General features: G+C 42.6%; 1 protein-coding gene across 14 annotated transcripts in view; it reads left to right on the top strand.

The window, feature by feature from the left end:
* The window catches only part of GPHN (gephyrin), a 1323901-nt gene that overhangs the window by 817643 nt on the left and 486075 nt on the right, over positions 1–20183 (top strand). For all 14 annotated transcript variants that reach the window (XM_069208894.1, XM_069208895.1, XM_069208892.1 and 11 more), the window contains exon 6: positions 8401–8467. In XM_069208894.1, coding sequence (XP_069064995.1) covers positions 8401–8467 — 67 coding nt within the window. The remainder of the gene's footprint in view (positions 1–8400; positions 8468–20183) is intronic.

Genomic DNA, 20183 nt, shown 5'->3' with positions numbered 1-20183 from the left:
AATTTTTCTCTCACTTGATAGAGCAGTCTGAGAACCCCTAGAGAAGGAGCCCACTGGTGATGTGCAGAACAAACCAACAATGCATGAATGTAGTTTAAAAAACGTAAAATTTACACACATACACAAAATAAGAGATTAAAGCAAAAACTTAGCAAATCAGATTGATTTAAAACCCTGTTGTTAAAAAAACAAATGCGTAATATGTGAGGAATACTAGAAACGGATAAAAATGGGAAATAGTTCATTAGTAAAGCTAAAATGTTCAAAAGCCACGATATAGCGTCGTTTTGTGTATGGCAAACATCCTTAAACCATTTACATTTAGGATGAAGGACACGAATGTGGGTGGGTGCATGACTGAATTATTGAGTTTGTGCAGTGATAGATGAAAGGATATGGTTGAGTAGATGAGTGAATGGATAGATAAATGTCCTTACATGGATGTGCTGATGAACACAACTGTGCTAATTGATGTGATGATCTGTATGGGAGTGGATGCCTTTGGGTGATTGATAGGTGGCTGTGTGTGTGTGTGGGTCTGAATGTGCCTGGGTGTGGGCAGGTCAGTGTGGGCGATCTCTCCTTTCACCCCACCCGTCTCTCTCTCGTTTACTTTTTTACTCTGTCTTACTCCTCGAATCCCCAGGCTTCTCCGCCAACTCGGGGAGCAGAGACAGCAGATGATGACTTACCAGTCATCAAAAGGTCAGCTGAATGAAGACTTTATCTTTGAAAATTGTTCACGGTGATGCTTTCTCAATTCTGTGGGAGTATTTGCCTTTTTGGCTGCAGTGGGCATCAGGCCAGGGTGATTTACCCTCTGCTGAACACTGCAGAATGATTACGCTTTGAAGTGAGCATCTGCTGTAGAACATATTTGCTGTCCTCATCACATGCTATTAAAACCACAGGAAAAAATAGCAAGCACTGGCAAAGCCAATACGTCCGGCCAAAATGTGCTGAGGTATGTCAGCGCATTCATTCACAACCGATATTTGCATTGTATTTGATGAAGTAATGCTGTTTATCACATTAAAGCCTGCCCTATTGGGTTGACCAGGCTGAGAAAAGTAGGTAAAAACGATAATGTTCTGCAATGCATGCATATAGGGCGTAAAGACTTGAAATCAACAAACAGCTTGAAGATTGAATGAGAAATATGAGAAATAGTACATGTGAAATAGTTAGCCGTGAATTCCAGTGCAATCACTTACTAGATTGCAGAATGGTACACAAAAAATGCCAATAGCGTGAGGTGAGAAAGTAATAATCCTCAGGGTGGCTGGAAAACGTATTTTATGTTTATTTCACCTAATCGGGAAAAGTGTCTGGCAGACAGCTCCTCTCTCAAACCACACCTAAAAACATAATTGGCCTTCCTTTAAGTGAGGCTGTAGTTTGTGTGGGAGCAGAACCCCGAACCCTCAAATTTCAGACAGTCCAAAATATTATCTTCAGAGTTTCTGCTCCAAACAACAGCGTTAAAGAACAGACTCCGCAACATCAGAGTGAACATTAACTTATCAGAGTAATAAAATAGTGACTGGGACCACTCAATTACTGAGTTCTAGATCATAGAAAAGTTGAAGGGTTTAATTACAAAAATCTCCACTTACACATTGCAGAGAAATGTAGAACATATGCCAATAATCATCAAAAATCCTTAGAGGAACAGACAGCATCCCTAGAGGAGAACCAAAAATCATGGCTTCCCTCCCCCCCCACCAAACCACAGGGTATTCATATGCATTTTATAAGCAAAAACTCCAAATTCAGCATGGCATGACTAATGATAACACATATAGGGCAAATCAGAACACAGATTAACACATAATACTAGCCCATTTTTAAGAACTGCTCCAGCTGTCTGAAGATGCACAGTCCAATATGAAACTTTTTCCAGACAAAGACCCTTACATCAGTTTATTCTCACAGGCCCACATCGGAACTACAGGTGGAAGTGTCCTTGAGATTCAAACATCCCGTACTTAAAGGAAGCTTCATTCACAATACATGCTCTCTAAGGAAAATACCCATTTACATCACAGTGTCCTGTGCTCTAGGAAGACTGTGAGGGCGAGAAGACACTCAGGATACCATAGCTTGGGGTTGTTATTGAGCAGGAGCAAGATGAACAGAGCACCGAAACAGCATCATTATGAATGAAAATGGTGTCTCTGTAGAAATGTAACAGAACTAAATTACATTAATAAACCGACTTCTACACATCCTATAGAAATAATTTCAAGTGCAACATTATTAATTCATCATTTGCGACGAGTTTCATCATAAAAACCATTCATATCAAAAAATATTTTGTCACTCACAATTGTGCACTTAGAAAAAAGTTCCAGATGTGCATATCAATAAAATAAAAGTCTTTAACCATGAGAGAGTCACTGTGAGGATGCATACTTATGTAATTCTGCACACCACTGGTCTGATGGCATGCCAGAATAGTGCTGCAGCTAATATCCACACATTATAAACGATGCTTGCGTTCCTTCGCAAGATTATGATGTTTCATTTTAAAGCAGACCCTCTCCTTTCCTGCATCTCTCTTCACCAACATAAGAAATCAGACAAAATGCAGCCAAAGGTATACATGCTGATACACCGGGATGCCCAGGTTAGAATAAGGCACAATATAAATAAGGAATACTTACACAAATTAAAGGAGTTGGGGAAGGATGTAGGAAAGAGAGCAGTTAACCTGTCTTCCTTAAGAGAAGAACAAACATAATTGACAGTAAGAACAACATCAAGTGATTACTGAGCCTGTGAAAACGGAACCTTTTTATATTTAGTTAGCCTTAATATTGCCAACAGAGGTAATAACTGAGTGATGGTAAGCGTAATAAGTGTAACCAGTGATTAGTTTACAGAAAACTAATAAAGGAAACTGTGGCCAAAGACAAGCAACTGCAAAGTGTCCTGACAAGCAACTTGGAAGGTGTCAATTTGAAAGGTCCACCGGGGAGAGTGGTATACGTTCCTCAGTTCGCTGGCCCAGCTAGAAGCCAGCAATAGGTGGTACAATGGTGAGGCATGAGGGCCTTATCCAACCCATGACACTTTACTGCTAGATCCACTCATTGAGAAAATACAAGAAACCCACAGAATAACTGTGCTGTCAGTTACCACTTGTCAAAGTAGGTATTGAAGCATAACAGAGTGGGGAAGAGATATTGTTCGCGCACAAGCCCGTACGCTACCCAGCCAGTGGGCTGGCGGTTGTTAGTTGGATTAAAAGCAGTGAATAGTTGAAGTAAGAAACATGCCTAGATGACATGTCTAGCATGCTGCTCTCTAACACAGATGAAAGGTTGATTTATATTGCATTAAGGATACAAGTCTGAATTACTATGATCACTAAAGGATTCAGCAATCCCCATCCCCTCCCCATTTATAGTATTCTTGTCCCAGCTCCTTAGCACACAAGTGTTGTTTAATGATGTGTCATAAACGTTATTATTTTCAGCTATTACAAAACATTCCACCATGGGATTCTCTTGTACCCTCTGCGGCTCAATATCAAGTTTTGGAGTATTAGTTAATTTGACCATTACTTCTACTTCTTCTCTTGAATCACATACCCTCAGTGGTATTTATTAGTTGTAATTTGGGTTTTACACTTTTTGACGTTTCAGACCAAAGAAGTTGTTTGTGTGTTTTTTGGTACAAACCTTATTTAGGGCAAGCAGCTTTAACCTTGTTTTTACCAGCACCACCTTTGTCATTTTTTCAAATAGACCCGCTTCTGTGGATGCAATGGTTTATACAATATTTCCCAGAAAACAACATACTGAGTCCCACAGCCTTATGAATGCAAAACATGGGGTAGTTTGATGATAATTAAATGTATACCTGCCTCCCTTAGATATACAGCTATTCTAGAAGCATATGGCAAGCGCATGAAAGCCAAAGGACATGGGTTCTGGCCCAGGGCCCCGCTGGTGTGCACATAGTCATATCTCTTATAAATGAAGTTTGAGAATGAGTGTTTTAGTAGTATTGCAGTTCATCCTTAAGCGAGTAATAATAATTTACCTATAAAGGCAATTTCGACTAACCAGGTAAAGTCGGTTTGAAAGTTGGATTTGGGAAACCTAAAGTTGAATGTTAAAATAGCTAGATGCCAAGGCTTAACAGCAGATGATGAAGTATGGGCCTGGGTTGAAGCAGGCATATGACTTTTTGAGAGCTCAACGTGAATGTGTCAAATTAGCTAGATGGATTGCAGTTGATATGTATTAGCAAAAAATGATGGAGATATATTTTTATTTAAATTTCAGTGACAAAGAAGGATGGTTTAAAAAAAAGAATAGCATCTCTTAATCCTGTGTGTGATAGAAAATATAAAGTTAAGCAAAGTAGTTTCCTAAAGGAAAAAACAAGTTAGCATTACATAGTTACATATATGATCACTAGGACTTAAATATCTTAATCAATCAAAAGAAACAAGGTTTAATTAAAAATGGTGGGTGTTTACGTCGAAAGTAATTGATGTTAAGGACTCTAAAAGTTTTCGGAAGTTAGTGTAGCTGTTATTTAATCTTCAAAGAAACACAAATTGTAGTGACACAGAGGTGTGAGAGGAGCATGTACTAAAATTGTACGCCGGTTCACCTCGATATACAAAACATGCTTGTTTTCATTATGTTGATTTTGGAAGATAGGCAATTTAAACACTCTGAGATATTAAATAATAATAAAGAAACTAAAGAGGTGTCATAACCTTGGGTCTCGATGTTATTTCGAATATGGTCAATTAGATAAATCTAACAAGGAATATCCTTGAAGATCGAAGGAGTCTTTAATTAGACAGAAACTTTATTATTATTAAACCATGTGCATCCACCATCTAATGTCCTGTTTTCATATACAATCTGTGGTGTCTGCTTATACCATTAACTCACAGAAATATATGTAGTCTCTCTTCTGTGTTCAGACATCTTTGTGTCTTAGTACCTAATTGTAGAACAGTCTAACTTTTTATATGTTGTAATCGCAGTTCCCTGCTACCACCTGAATTCAATTTGTGATGCTTATACAGGCCCAGTACTTTAATGAGAGATGGCTCATTAGGGTGCTTGGCCATGAAATTAGTGCAGAAGTATAATTCGGGTCTATTTTGTCAGTTTTCTTTACATTTTGTAATATGTTAATTTTCATTGTTTTGATTGTGCTACCAAAGTCAATAAATTGACATGGACGTGCTAAAATATATACCAGAAAAATCAGTTAATAATGGTTCTAATCACATATTTGGTGTTTGGAGTTAGGATGTGGATCCTCAGTACTACTCCCAGTTATTAACTCCTAAATTACAGATCTTGAATTTTGTACATGAAGAAAGCAGCTGTTTTCGTGTTGAACATTCTTTAGTTTCTTGTTCTCAAGGTGACTCCTTGTGTTGTTACCACCAGTCAAGCTCATCTTGGCATATGATATCGTAGTAGTATATGCAATGCAACCTTGAAGATCTGAATCAACATATATGATAGTCCAATGTTTATTCAGGATGTTCCTGTAAAAACCTATCATTGGTATATTTTGTGAGGAATCAATTTACTCCTTTCATATATTTCTGTTTCTCTTAGTTCCACTAGTGCACCCCTGTTTCGAGTTTGATCTTTGCTTTATTAATGATCTCCTGGTCATAACCTGTAGCTCAGGGGTCTCCAACAAGTAGCTCACCAGAACACTAGAAGTAGCTCTCAGAGCTGAAATAGAGCTCAGTACCATTTCCAGAGGATCTGTGCATATTAAAGAGGGTGGCACTGCTCACCTCAAGACGCTTAGAGTAGTGGGCTGACAAACCAATGACCGGGTGTCATAATAAGACTCAAACATATACTGTGTCAGCCTATGGTATCTTCCTTGTGGCCATCTGCCTTCCCTCACAGTTAGAAAATACATTTCAGGTTGATAACTAAATGATAGACATATTGCAGTGGTTCTTTGTGCTAGGGGACACCACAGGCTTTGGCTGACACTTCATTAGTTAGTTCCAGCTCCAGGAAGAATCTCCAACACAGATGGTGGTTCTGATGGGTCCCCTTGGTCCTCTCTACCTACTCTCCAACTTGGGAGAAGGTGAGCCTTTGCCTCTCCTTGCAGGACAATGCCCATGTGCACCGCAACTCTTACAGCAACCAAGGCGTGTTGACTCCTGCTCTAAGGGATCCTCGGGTTCCAAGTAGCTCCGGCCTCCAGCACTTCATCCTTGCAAGTACAATCTCTCCTCTACTGCTCCAGCGACGTAGGACTTCTTTAAAATGCACAGACCCTCTGGAAATGGTACTGGGCTCTATTTCCGCTCTGAGAGCACCTTCTAGGGTTCTGGTGAGCTACCAGTAACCCCCGAGCTACTCGTTGGAGGCCCCTGGTGTAGACCATGTTTTACCAGACTTCCTGAGTCACAGTGCCAAATATACTCCTGAATGAAAGATCAAGCAGAGTGTTCTTTTTTCAACCACTGATGTTTTTAGAGTTTAATTTTCTGGAAGAGGAAATAACCCTTGGCCCATCTCCAGAGTGCGGAGAACACAGAACACTCACCGAGCCAGTGTGTTTTAATGCCCAGGGTCACAGACAACAAGCACTAACATGCTTTGTCTTGGGGATAGGAAGGAGAGATCTTGCATCTCTTATTCTGAAGCTAGCTTGTGGCTACCAATAATATGCAGATTTCATTTAAATCCAATTATAGGGTGCATTTGCATTACATTGCACAAGAAGTCCCACTTTTCGGAGCTAAAATTTTCTTGTTAACTTGCAACTTAAATCCTCTGACAACAACAAGAATTTGCTTCATTTTGAACTTAGAATTTTTGTTACCTAGCAAGTTAGACCCTCCAATGACGTTTTGCTCTTGCTTAATACCGGAAAAGAGAGTAGGCTACTGCTCTTTCTAAGCAGTAGAGACATCTGCAGCTTCTTACAAATTTACTGGAAAGCCACACAAAAACATCTAATGGCATTTCACCACATCGGTCCTTTCAGCTTAACCATTCTAATTTATCACTGACCAGAAAGTAACTATTCAATCCCACAAATCCAAAATTGCCTCTTTCCAGCTCTACATCTAAAGGAAGCTTAAAGCTACTATCCCACCAGGCCATTTCAGAACAGTGGTCCAATCTCTGGTTCTATCTCACCTTGATGCATGCTAGCTGGCCTCCCCAAACTTTCTGAGAGGCATCTAAAGATTTACTTCAAAATAGCCTGCCTCACTCATAAGGAAATTCACCCTAGCCTGCCTGTCTGCAACCTCTGTATCACAGGATGGCAAACTCCAGAGGCAAATCATCCCTACATCTTAGGATGTAGACAAGATGGGACCAGAGCACATATTCATGGTCTGATACCTGGCGGTGATGATGGAAGGAACTGCACATATGGTAGAGGTGTGTGGGGTACTTGACAACATTTGGTAAATTGTGGTCCTGTTAGTTCAAAATGCTGGCCATTGTACGGTGGAAGCCAAGAGCCATGCAGAAGCGAAACAACCTACATATTAAGCCTTTCTGCACTGAAGTAGCATAAGACGAGTTCCCTAATATACTGCTTGTACACTTGCGAGGGCCTTGATATCTTAGTCAATTGCACAATGAATCTCATGAACTGGCGCTCCATCTCTTTCATGGTTCGAGTATCAATGTTGCACCAGTTTCTCGTATTTAATACAAGGTTCTGCTTTTCCCATGTTCACTACATCAGCATTGCTTTCCTTGTGTGTTCTCTGAGGCAGATCTTTAGAGTCCCTGAATGAATGACAGACTTTCCACTGATGGCCTTTCAGTCCACTCTGTGCTCAGTCCACCATGTGACGCCACACAAAACCATCCCACGGCCCACCTCTGATCTAACACTCCTTTCCATGGTCCATCCCATAATCTAACACTCATCTCCATGGTTCACCTGATAAACTGGAGCCCTGTGCTACAATCCATCCTGATTTACCTCATTATGTGGCATTACATGTATGATCTAGCCCGCAACTTGGCAAACAAGGCCATGATCCATACCACAAGCTGACATGCCATTGCATCCCGTAAGCCTATCGTGTGGCACTCAATTCCACAACCCATTCTGTGCTCTGTCCCACGATCTCGCCCACCTGTTCTCGGTAAGTAAAGCACTTTCTTAAAGAGGGGATGTTCGGAGAGGAGGTGACTTAGATACACCCAAAGTGTCCGGAAACTGCAGTTTCAGGTAAATAACTTGGTCACCCCTTGTAATGCCACATAAAGTTAACTGCTAACTGTGTCAGCTGTTGCAGCAGTCAATGTTCTAGTCATGGCCCTCTCGCCTGTTTTCTTCTCATGATTTCTAAAATGATTCAAGAACTAAACCCTTCCTCTTCAGCTTGCCTGCTTCTCTCTCTCTCTCCAGGCCTGTTTGTGGAATCCGAGGGAAGACTCTTATCATTAACCTGCCTGGCAGCAAGAAGGGCTCACAGGTAAGAACTGTGTACATGTGCTGCTGACAAATGTCTTTGTTCCACATATCAGTGGATTACCTTTGCAGCCTTGTGTATTCAGTATGCACATTTTTCAACATAGCACCTTACAAGTAAAGAATTTTGTTTAGCAAAAATATTTCTAAATCCCTTTCAATAACATCACTTAGGGAAATGTCTAAATTAAGAAGAAAAAGGCAATTTGTAACTTTGTCTAAATAGTTCGCAAAAAATACCTGTTTTCAATTTGTTATATATCTTTTTCCATCTGAACCTTTCGGTTACCTCAGTGGTTTCGATGCTCACTGCTGATACATGTGTGTGTGACTGACAGATCACAAGTTTAGCTGTCGGTCTGGCAGGCCTGCAGGGAAATATATGGGGTTACCCTCTGTTCCTCAGAACCTGGGTTGAGTACAGCATACACCGTAGTGGTTCTGTAGGATGTAGTTTGTGCACATCATATTCATTAGGGGAGTCCTAAGAGGAATATCCTCCCTCCAGGTCAAAAGACCCCTGTGTCAACCACGCATACACATAGGCTGTAAAATGAATAAATACATGTGTTACTTTGACACCGGTTCATGCAACATGAGAAACAACATTGATCATTTTAAATAAAAGGGAACAGAAGGTGCTCCGTGAGAGATGAATGCAAAGTGCTTGTGCAAAAAAAGTGCTCATTTTGTTACGATCAGTCACATGTAATAAGTTTGAACATTTTGCAATGATCTGTCCATTGCATATGGCTGTGTGTTCACAAATGTATTCATCCACCAGCAGTAAGTTTCAGTTGTGTACAGAATGAAGATATTAGTCGACGTCTTTTTTTTTTTTTTTTACTTTTTTTTTTTCAATGTTTACATAAACCAGACAGCAAAGAATAGGCGGGCAGGTAAGCTGTAGCGGGTCACATAGTCAGATTCAAAACTATTCAACATATCTGAGAGAATCTTCCCCTCGATAATCTCCAGTGTGTAATTGTGAAAGGTTAACAGTGTCATCTACCGGATGTGAGATATGTCCTGTGAAGGAAATTATAATGCACTAATTTAAATCGGGCATTACAAGAGACAGTATGCGTGAGGGTATTGATTCGAGTCCAGTCCCCTTCAGTAATATGGGGATTAAATTCTAGGTTTCAGGCCAGGAGAGCCTGTGGCGGGGGTGGGGTGGGGAGGGGGCTCAATATCGGAGCGCCTGGCTTTGTATAATAATGAAATCAAATGGCTTCCCGAGTGCAGGTCAAGAGCAGTCCAAGAGTATGAGTTGTTTTAGGGGCTGCTGGCTAGGTTGGCCGGGTTCCCCTTGCTATTTCTGTCAGTCTGCTGTGATGCCGAAAGTGCCCCGGTCCAGGGGAGAAAGTGTCCTGAGCCTCCTCAAACGTGGGGAAGATTTCATTTGGGTATAACTCACCCAGAAGTTCACACCCTCCCTCGCTCCACTATTTAAAGTACATATTATTCATCATGCATCTGACTGGACTCAGTATCCATAATGGGAGTTCTCGATTAAACGGGGCTCGCCTGAGAGCTGTAGGTACGGAGCTGTGCCTAGAGTTGCAGTCTGCCTAACTGTGCCTGGGGCATCCTTTGTGAGGCAGGCGTCCTCTGTAAGGAGATCAGGCAGAGGAGAGTGTCCACCGTGCCAGAAAGTAGGCTTTTCTCCCAGTTGTCAGCTGAGTCCAGCCATTGTGCCGCATATTGCAAATGTGCAGCAAAATAATACAAGTCCAGCCACTGGGTCCCCAGCCCTCCCTGCTCCTATTGTCTCATCAGAGTCCACCGGGCAACATTTTTCTGCCCACAAAAGAGAAGTAAGGAGAGAGTCCAGCTGCCTACAAAGTCTGTGAGGAATGATAGTCAAGGAGTTCTGTAACAGGCATCTTGGGAGAAAGACCATTTTGGCGATGCTTAAACGGCCCATCAAAGAGAGTGGTAGGGTGTTCCAGAATATAACCAATTTCCTCAGCTCTCGTTCACCCTCCCCAGATTGAAATTAATCTGTAATTTGAGAGTGTAACTCTGCTCCCTAAATATCGGAATTGCGCCTTTCATGGTAAAATGTTGCATCTGTGTGTAACAAAGGCCCAAGCAGCTCCTGCGGTGGGGTTGGGGGGGGGGGGGGGGAGCTCCAGGGGGCCCCTTCAGCACTGTACTCTGACCTCGGAGCTCCTGCGTGAGTCCAGAAGGGGGGCTCTATGTACTGAGTGTGGGGGGGGGGCTCAAGTTTCGTTACACCACTCATCTAACATACAAGAAGGGGCTAGGGCAATGGTTCTTTTTTCTGATCTGACTGTGCACCCACCACCGAATCACTGCTGGAAGCCGAGTACCTCTGCCAAACAATATCCACGATTTGAACCTAAAACTACACACAAAGCTACAGGAAACATTATACGTCAAACAAATATGCACATTTTGAAATAATTTCGTTAATTGACAACCAGAAAATGTACAGAAATTGAACTTGTATTGGTAAGGTTACTGCTTTACAAATGTTTTATTTTTAAAGGCAATACAATATGCTAGGTTCTAGGGCGTCGCTTTCTTGTATGCTTCTATTCCATCTTTTTGTTGGTGCATACCAGTGCTTCCAATGGGGCCACCACTCTTCAATAATACTGTTTGTTGTGCCTGTGCTACTCTCTCGAATTGCACCAATGATACCAACCTAATCTGTAGCCTGCAACTTCAAATTCCTTCACTTTTTCAGTGTTTTAAAATGTTCAGTTTTGTTTTTTGTTTGTTTATATATTTTATTAATCTACTAATATTATTTAAGTTTCTAAACAGTTGTGGGCCACGGACCACAGGTTACAACCCCTGGAGTAGCGGGATGGGTTGTAGAATTGTTTGCCATTGGATGAGGGCAAGTATACAAGCGTTGTGGAACGGGAAATAAATTGAACGTGCTAAAATACGTTTTGCTGTTTTCATTGGTGGGCGTATGGCAGAGATTTCAGGCATTTGAGCAGAAACACTTTGAGGCAGGCATTTGTGGTGACTGCTATTTGACCGATGTCACTGCTTTGCAGGCTGATGGTAAAATTCTAATTTTCAAAATAGTGTGCTACGTTTGCAACCCTCCTTGCTATCAAGCTGTTCGTTGCATGGCTGCGATCGTCAGTAAGAGATATAAACAGATGCAGATATCTAAGCACTAAATGTTAAAACAAAAAAATAAGCACAATTGGTATTCTTGCTGTCAAACAGCAAAAAATGTTTTATTAAAGCAAAAAGGCAATAGGGAAATAAGACATCATACACACCAAATGTATGTTTAGCACAGTAAAAGAACTCAAATGTGTAAAACATTTATTTTAGGATTTTTGTAGTGGTTGCTAGTCTTGACACTAATTGGCTCACAAGGAACAAAAAACTAATTCACCATGACCGCTAAATTCATATTTTAAGAGAACTCAAATGAATGTGATGAGTATTTTATTTTACTTTTTGTGAAATGCTCAGACTTGATTAATTTGTTTGAAAGCAGGGATAAGAAAATAAGAAATGCCAGAAATTGAGTCATTAATTTTGGAAGGGGTTTACCCATGCCGCCTTAATAAACACAATCTTTTTCACTCACAACACAGTTTTAAGAGAATCTCTGTTTAATCCTTGGTAGCAAACAGTTCCCCAGAGAAATGTGTTTCTGATTGGTACTTCCAACCCCAGACTCTTCACCTTCAGAGAATCCCCAGGCACAATGCTTAATCCAGAATATTTTTCAGCTATTAGATGGAGCCATGTGGCTCAGTGTCGACTCCCCTCTACCCCTGAAGTGTTAGAGCCACATAGGTGCGCCACCCAAGTGCTCTGGAGTCACTTCCTTTCTTTCCATGCGGGGATTGAGAGCTAGCTCCTAGCTTTTCCCATCGGTTGAGGATTCCAGAATTTCTTTAGTGTGCAAGAAGCAGTGCACCCTCCTGAAAACTACAGGCTTTAAGCCTTGTAAGAATTTTCTCAAATAGATGTCTGTGATAGATCCCCATGAGGTGTGTGTCTGGTATTTGGTTTAGGGTCATGGCACTAGGTCATGCAAACGGTGTTCTCTAATGCACCCAAAGATTATCCAGGAATGTAAAGCCTAGCTCTATGTCTGAAAACTCCTTGGGAAACCATGAAAGGTATGCTCCCGCTCAAAGCTGAGGATGCTTTCTCATTCCAACTCTTGGGGGCCATTCCCATGACAGGTCATTGTCACAATCCAAGAGACAAAAAGCCCAAGTCCAAATGTACCTCAACCCAGCCTTGCCACTCTCCTTCTGAAACATCATGAGGATGCCAAAATGCCATTCGTTCTCGGTCTCAGTCTTACTCTGAGGATCTGATTCCGCAGCTGATCCTAATGCACCTCAAATGTCCGGGGCTGTCGACAATACCACAACAGATTGATCCTGCTAAAGAGACAATGCTTCAGATCTTCTGCTTCATGTATTCGCGGAGGTCTCTGGTTGTTTTACTGTCGGCTGGTTGCCCTCAGTCCAGTCTGTGTCTCCTAAATCCACCTTGGAATTCAGCTCTGACTTTTGAGGTGACTTCACGCCCAGCACCATGATCCATGACTGTTCCTGCTGAGGGGACACTGACCTAGCCAATGCTGGAGAAGTATGCCAGTCCTATTGTCCTATCTGACTTCCACTTGAATCTACCTCAGCCAAAGTTGTGTCTCAACACAGTTCATACGTACCCGGCTCCAGTACACTGTGACTGCTAAGAAAGTACCCTTGCCTTGGAGCCACTCTTGTGTAGTCCATCAACTTTTTGGATCAGACTCTGACCAGAGTCAACCAGCTTTGGCATCAATGGTGATGGTGGGGATGACATTTCCTCAAAATATGATGAAGACAATTTGTATGTGGACCTACAAGAGGTCAGTAGACTGGACACTTCTCCTGATAGCTCTTCCACAAAACAGTCAACCTCTTTTTCTGTAGTCTTCAGACAAGCAGCAGGAGTTCTAAATTTACTGTTACCTTCTATTAAGAAGGCATCCTCATGGAAGTTTGAGAACCTAGACAGACATCATCCAAACTATTTGTGCCATTCACTGAAGTCTTAACTGACACCCTCATCTGGAACCTGAGATAAACCCTGCTCTTGTCCAACTGTGAATAGATAGATGGCATGACACCACAGACCCACTCATGGTCCCCTGCTTCTACCTGCAGGATGAACCCCAATTATTTTCCTACAACCCTTCAAACAGAAAGTAAAAACCAATTGAGACATTTGGAAATAGGATAGTCATTTAAGCTAGCCTTGTCCTAAGGTCAGGCAGCTCCCAGATGTTTGCTGGATAGGTATTCAAATGGCCAAAGAGACCTTGCCAGCATTCACAGAAGAATTCCTCACCGTTTCAGGAAACGGGGAATAGGGATCAATTAATGTTACTCGAACGACAACATGAGGAAGCCTACTTGAAATTAGAGTATTTATTGGAGGCTCGAGAAAGAAAGAAATGGGAAGCTAGTCAGTACGCGCATTATGAATATGGGGAAGGGTGCAGTAAGTTACTGGCTTGGAAGGTAAAATCTGACCACTCAAAGAAACATATTTCTTCAATTAGATCTAAGGCTACTGGTCAGATTTGTGTAGAACGAACAGAAATAGAAGATGCTTTTGTTTCCTTTTTTCAAGATCTGTATTCAGATGGGCTGAGGAATTTGGAGGAGCAGGTTAGAGATTTCTTGGCTACGGTTAGGCTGCCATGTTTGGAGAGCTCAGCGTTACAAATTTTAGAAGGAGAGGTAACTGGGTCTGAATTAATTGATACTTTTAAGGGTTTGAAGAGAGGAAAAGCTTCGGGCCCAGATGATCTCCCGAATGAGATATATTTGGCACTGAGGGAAGAATTAATTCCGGTTCTATTGAAATTGTTTAATCATATGCTCTTGGAAGGGGGCCAAGCACCGAGCTCCTGGATGGAGGCAGTAATTTGTTTGATTTTGAAGCCCTGTAAGGACCCAACACAGTGCTCTTCTTATCGGCCTATTTCACTACTGAACTCAGACTATAACATTTATACAAGTCTGTTATCTAAAAGGTTGGGGAAGGTTTTGCCGGGACTAGTTCATCCAGACCAGAAAGGGTTTATTAAAGGTAGACAGTTACAGGAATTAGTGCACGATTTACTGGCAGCAATGGATTTGGCTTTAGCAGAGAGGCTTCCCCTTGCAATAATAACTTTTGATGCAGCCAAGGCATTTGATCAGGTAAACTGGTTATTTTTGCAGGTGGTTATGGAAAGGTTTGGATTAGGGACTACTTTTATCAGAGCAGTTAATGAACTATATAGGTCACCAACAGCGAGAATTCTGATTAATGACGTGCTTTCACAAGAAGTAGCTATCTTCAGAGGGACATGGCAGGGTTGTCCCCTGTACTCCTTGGTTATTTGATCTATATATTGAGCCGCTTGCAACACTGCTTAGAAACAATGGGGAAATTCTTTCCTTTCAGAGTAGGAGCTGGGAAAAGAAGGTTGCATTATATGCGGACGATCTTGTGATTTACACTAGGGACCTTTCGCTTTCACTTCCTCCAATAAAATTGGCGATAGAAGGCTTTGGTAGAATGTCAGGGTATAATGTCAATACTGAGAAGACAGAGATTATGTGTTGGAACATGTCATATGAATCTCCGCTAGTTAAACGGGGAATTAGATATTTAGGAGTCCAGATTACAAAAGAACTGGGGGACTTGGCAAGGATAAACTTTGAAAAAATACATTTAGAGGCCAAGAAACTCCTTAAAACATGGGCGGCTCTCCCGTTGTCTTTAATAGGTAGATCTAATATCCTGAAAATGATAATTCTGCCAAAATTCACTTTTCTATTTAATACTATCCAGTTGGAATTTAAGAGCAAGTGGTTTACAAAATTGCAGGGAGACATGTCTTCGTTTGTTTGGGCACAACGGGGGGGGCTAGCAACACCTGATTTTTATAAGTATTATTTGGCTTTTCAATTTAAGAATAGTAGAATTCTCTAAGATAAGAAGTCAGAATATACCCCAATGTGGGCAGCGTTGACAGCATATGCGGAGGAAGGGGCTGAGTTTTTTTTGTACAAATTTGGCCATCCGAAGTTTTTCAAAAAAGTTAGACTTAAGATTCTGAGGCAGGCCTGTAAAATTTGGTTACAGATTTGCAATCTGTTGCGGATAGCTTATTACTCTGGCTCAGCTCCAATATGGGACTCACCTGGTACCCCGGTATGCCTTCATGATAAACTATCAAATCCACTAAAGGCGAGCGGGATACTACAATGGGAACAGATTATAGAGGGCGCGAATCTGATACCATGGGCCACATTTCTGGAGAGAGTGGGAAGGGATATCTCTAAATTTAAGTACTACCAGTTAGCTAGTTGGATTAAATCTTTACAAGAAGGAGAAATTGGTGGATCTTGCTGGGACGAGAAACGAACTCAAAGACCTCTACCTAAGGAAATTGCGGTCTGGTATCAAGCCTTGATGGAGGCAGTTGAGGAGGATCCCCCCCCCTCCCTCTCCAGAAATGGGGAGAGGTGTTCCCAAATATGGATATAATAGCGATGTGGCAAAAATCATGCTCTATTCTCTGAAATACAGTTAAATCTGCGGCAATGAGGAGGAACCATTTGTTTACATTGCACAGAGTATATTGAACTCCAGCAAGGTTATCCCGTATAAGCAGAATTCAGAAGAAATGCCCACGTTGTGAAGGTATCGATGCGGATGATATTCATATGTTCTGGGATTGTCCTGGCTTAGTTAAGTATTGGGTAGATGTGCAGAATGTATTAAACAGGATATTTGGGGAAGAAATAACATTGAATTCTGCTTTAGTGCTATTTGTGGTTTGTGAGATGAGAGACCAATCACAGCAACGTTTTTTGTTTCTTTTGATGCTTACTGCTCGGTGGCAAATTTGTTATAACTGGATATGTTCACAACCCCCTACAGTGCAGGAGTGGCTGAACTCGATAGACAGATTATATAAACTGGACAGAGCCGGGCCGATCAGTAAAAGAGATGTCTTGTGGGTGGGATGGGAAAATGTTGGGTAAAACCTTACTGGAGTTGTTAAGGAAGTCCAATGATTATACCTGACACCCCCCCCCCCCCCCCCCCCCCCCCTCCTCGGTACACCCGGCCATACTGTCCATTCAGGATTTTGGGCGGAGGGGGGGGAAGGATTTGCCAAGGATATAAGAGCATCAGGTGGAAGGGCCCGTTGATATTAAGGGGCTAGATACCTGGAGTAAAAATGGATCCTCCCGCTATTGGCTCGGGTCGGTGAGATGAGGACAAAAAAAAAAAGAAGAAGAAAAAAAGAATTCCTCACCAACGTGGCACAGACCATTCATGATGACCAGTATGCGGTCAAGTGTGTTATTCAGTCAAACCTGGACACGACCTGTTGTTTAAGCAGAGCGGTTGGAAGTAGTGTGGTGCTCTGGCCCCATGCATGGATGAGATTCTCTGGCTTTTTGGACGCTGTTCATTCATCACTCATCCATATTCCTTTTGACAGGTCTTTCCGTTTTGGCGAGAAGGCCAACTCCACCTTCAAGCACTCCAAAGAAGGTATAGCCACTGCTCGCTACCTCAGTCTCTCCAAACCTGCAAGGCAGTATCCCTAACAATTTTGCCCATATCGAAGCATTGCTAGGTGCCTTGCCTACAAGCAGTGTCAAGGCCCACCACCCCAACATTAGGCATTATAATCATTTTGCGGTTGGTATCCAGTAGACATCATGCAGGATCAGTGGGACAATGAACTTCTCAGTCTCCAGCCCCTCTGGCAGCAATCTCCAAGCCACTTTAGTTGCACCTTAGTAGCACGTGGTGACCCTGTGGTAGACTCAGTCAATCATTTTCTTGACAGGTGGCAAGCAATAACATCTAGAACGTGGTTCCTGCAATGCAGTGGACTACAGCCTGCCATCTAATCTTCTATCCACCTGTGGCTTTCGGAGGACCAATTGTCCATTTTGCAGCAGGATGTTCTGGCTCTTCTGGAGAAAAAGGCCATATAGAAAGTTCCAGCCTCAGGACTTGTAACTTGGTACTCCTGTTATTTCCTAGTGCCAAAAAAGGGCAGAGACCTTTCTCCCTATTTTAGATCTTCAACCTCTCAGTTTCTTATTGCAGAAGGACAAATTCATGTAGCTCACCCTAGCCCAGGTCCTTTCTGCCTTGGATCCAGGAAACTGGATGATAGCGTGGTGTCTCCAGGATGCATACTTTCACATGCCCATCCTCCAGGCCCTCAGGTGCTGCCTCCAGTTCAAGATGGGCCAAAAACATTTTCAGTTTGCTGTGCATGCTTCCAGCCTCACTGGTGGCCCTCAAGTGTTCAAGAAGGTGAGGGGATGGCTGTGATTGCCACATATCTTCAGAGGTCGGTAGTACTAGTCTTCCTCTACAACTAGCTGTTGAAGGCAGGCTCACCACAGTCATTTGTTGACCCCATTAAATGAAGGTGAGCCTCCTTGCATCACTGGGGTTCATTATCAATGTGTCCAAATCACACTTGACTCCTTCGCAGAGGATCCCTTTTCCTTAGAACATCCTGGATACAGGCTTTCCCTTTAGATCATTGAGCCAAGAACATTATGACTATAATCCAGATGTTTCAGCCTCGGTCCTGGGTCTCAGTGAGCGTGGCTCTGAGGCTTCTTGGCCTATTGGCTTTCTGCATTCTCCTCATCTACCATGCCAGATGGCACATGTGGGCTTTGCAGTGGGATCGGAAGCTTCAGTGAGGCCAGCACTAAGGGAACCTGTTGAATTCTATCCCAAGTTTCGGTAGGAGACTACAAAAACCTGCATTGATGGCTGTTCAAACAAAATTAGACTGGTGGCAGACACCTTTCTCTACCTCACCTAGATCTGACTGTGATGACAGATTTGCCACTGCTGGGTTGAGGAGGTAATCTGGGGGAGGTGGAGATTAGAGGGGTTTGGTCTCCAATAGAGACCCACCTCCACATGAGCGTGCTGGAGTTCTGAGCCATTACCTTGCATTGAATACTTCCCTGCCGTCCAACAAGGGAAGGCTCGTTCAGGTCCTCACAGATGACACCACTGCCTTGTGGTATTGCAACACGCAGGATGGGGTGCAATCCTGGAGGCCTAGCATATGGTTGAAACTCAGGGCATTTCCTGGTTGTCCACCATCTGGCAGGATCTTTAAACTCCAGGATGTTAAACTCAGATAGTGACACTTAGTGGATCATGTATAGGAGTTATACTCGGAGTGGCACAACGCTTATTCCAGCAATGGAGTGAACCCTGGCTTGATCTTAGCCACTGCCGACAGTGTGCAATATCAGCACTATTTTTGTACCAGAGTTTCCAAGAATGCTTTCTCTTGGAGACACATTCCCCCTAATGTGGAGCCAGGACTCTTGGATGCCTTCATGCGGTTACCTCTCCTGTTCTGAGTTCAGAAGAAAATCAAAAATTACTGGGCTCCTAGTGGCACCATACTGGGCAAAGAGAGTGTGGTACCTGGAAGTCCTGAGCATGGTCATCTGTCCTTTGATAAGGCTGCTGCTTTGGGAGAATCCTCTGTTGCTTCAAGAGGATCTTCTGTGGCAGCAGCAAGTTAGGGTCTTGCACCTGTTCTGAGGACCCTTGTATTACCCGGGCTGGGCACCCCAGTTTTAGCTTAGCTTCACAGCTTGTTTCTTAGTTTACTTTTATAAACATTTTTATTCATATTTTAGAAAGCCTGCTTTTAGCAATTGCTTTTACTTATTTTATTAGTTGCTTTTTCTAAGAAGGCATGGTTCATGCTGCACATTTAATCAGCCTTGTACCACATGTAATCTGTACTCCTTGCCCAAGACTGGTACATATAGTACATAATATGCTTATTCGTGTTGCCACCCCTGAAGCCAGCTTCTATCCCCAAGACACAGCATTACAGCAGAACTGTTGTCCAAACGATGTATGGGTCATTCTATAAACTGCAACTAGGCACAAGGAGGGTAGAGGGCAAACCGGTCATGATCATCCTGGGATGCATACTACACGACCGACACCTTTGCTGACCCTAACTTCTCAGCTTCCCGAGAGGATTGCTATCCACACAACAGGCAGACCCTTGCTACTTGATTCAAGTATGAGGCCAGGGCTAAATCATTAGGTCTGGCAAGGCAGAGGGTTACAACTACTATGCTCACAGATCGAGACTTTGATAGGAAATTCTAGACTATCCTGACACTCACAACATGGTGGATTTGTTTATCTTCTTCAATTTGACTATAATGTGGGTTACCTCGCTTTGTTTCATCTGCCTGATTATCGTGGCACACGCTTTTTATACCTGAATGTGGTTACTTCAATAAACACATTGAAATCTATCTTACCTCTCGTGTCATGCCTTTGCATGTCTGAGTAGCCGAGTGAAAGGGGTATGATCTGTTTCCCATCTTCCTGAGGAGTTAGTGTCATGTTGAGGTTGCGGTTATCACCGTTTACCCCAACAGGTTTAGCGGTTTGGTTGAGGCAATGTGAGCCAGCCAGAAGGTAGGCCGACAGCTACCAAGCAGCAAGGGTTGGACTCAGTCTCCCACGCTCAGTGGTGCTGCTGTTCTAAGCAGGCAGCCCTATTACCAAAATGGGAACTGCTTAACACACCCAGACCTGTGCAATCTGCACCTCCATGCATAGGAATTGAACGGTAGCAGTTGACTGCATTTAGTTTCCCTCCTGAAGTC

Source organism: Pleurodeles waltl, chromosome 9 (assembly GCF_031143425.1).
Source record: "Pleurodeles waltl isolate 20211129_DDA chromosome 9, aPleWal1.hap1.20221129, whole genome shotgun sequence".
Classification (NCBI taxonomy): domain Eukaryota; kingdom Metazoa; phylum Chordata; class Amphibia; order Caudata; family Salamandridae; genus Pleurodeles; species Pleurodeles waltl.
This window is presented reverse-complemented; position numbering and strand designations above follow the sequence as displayed.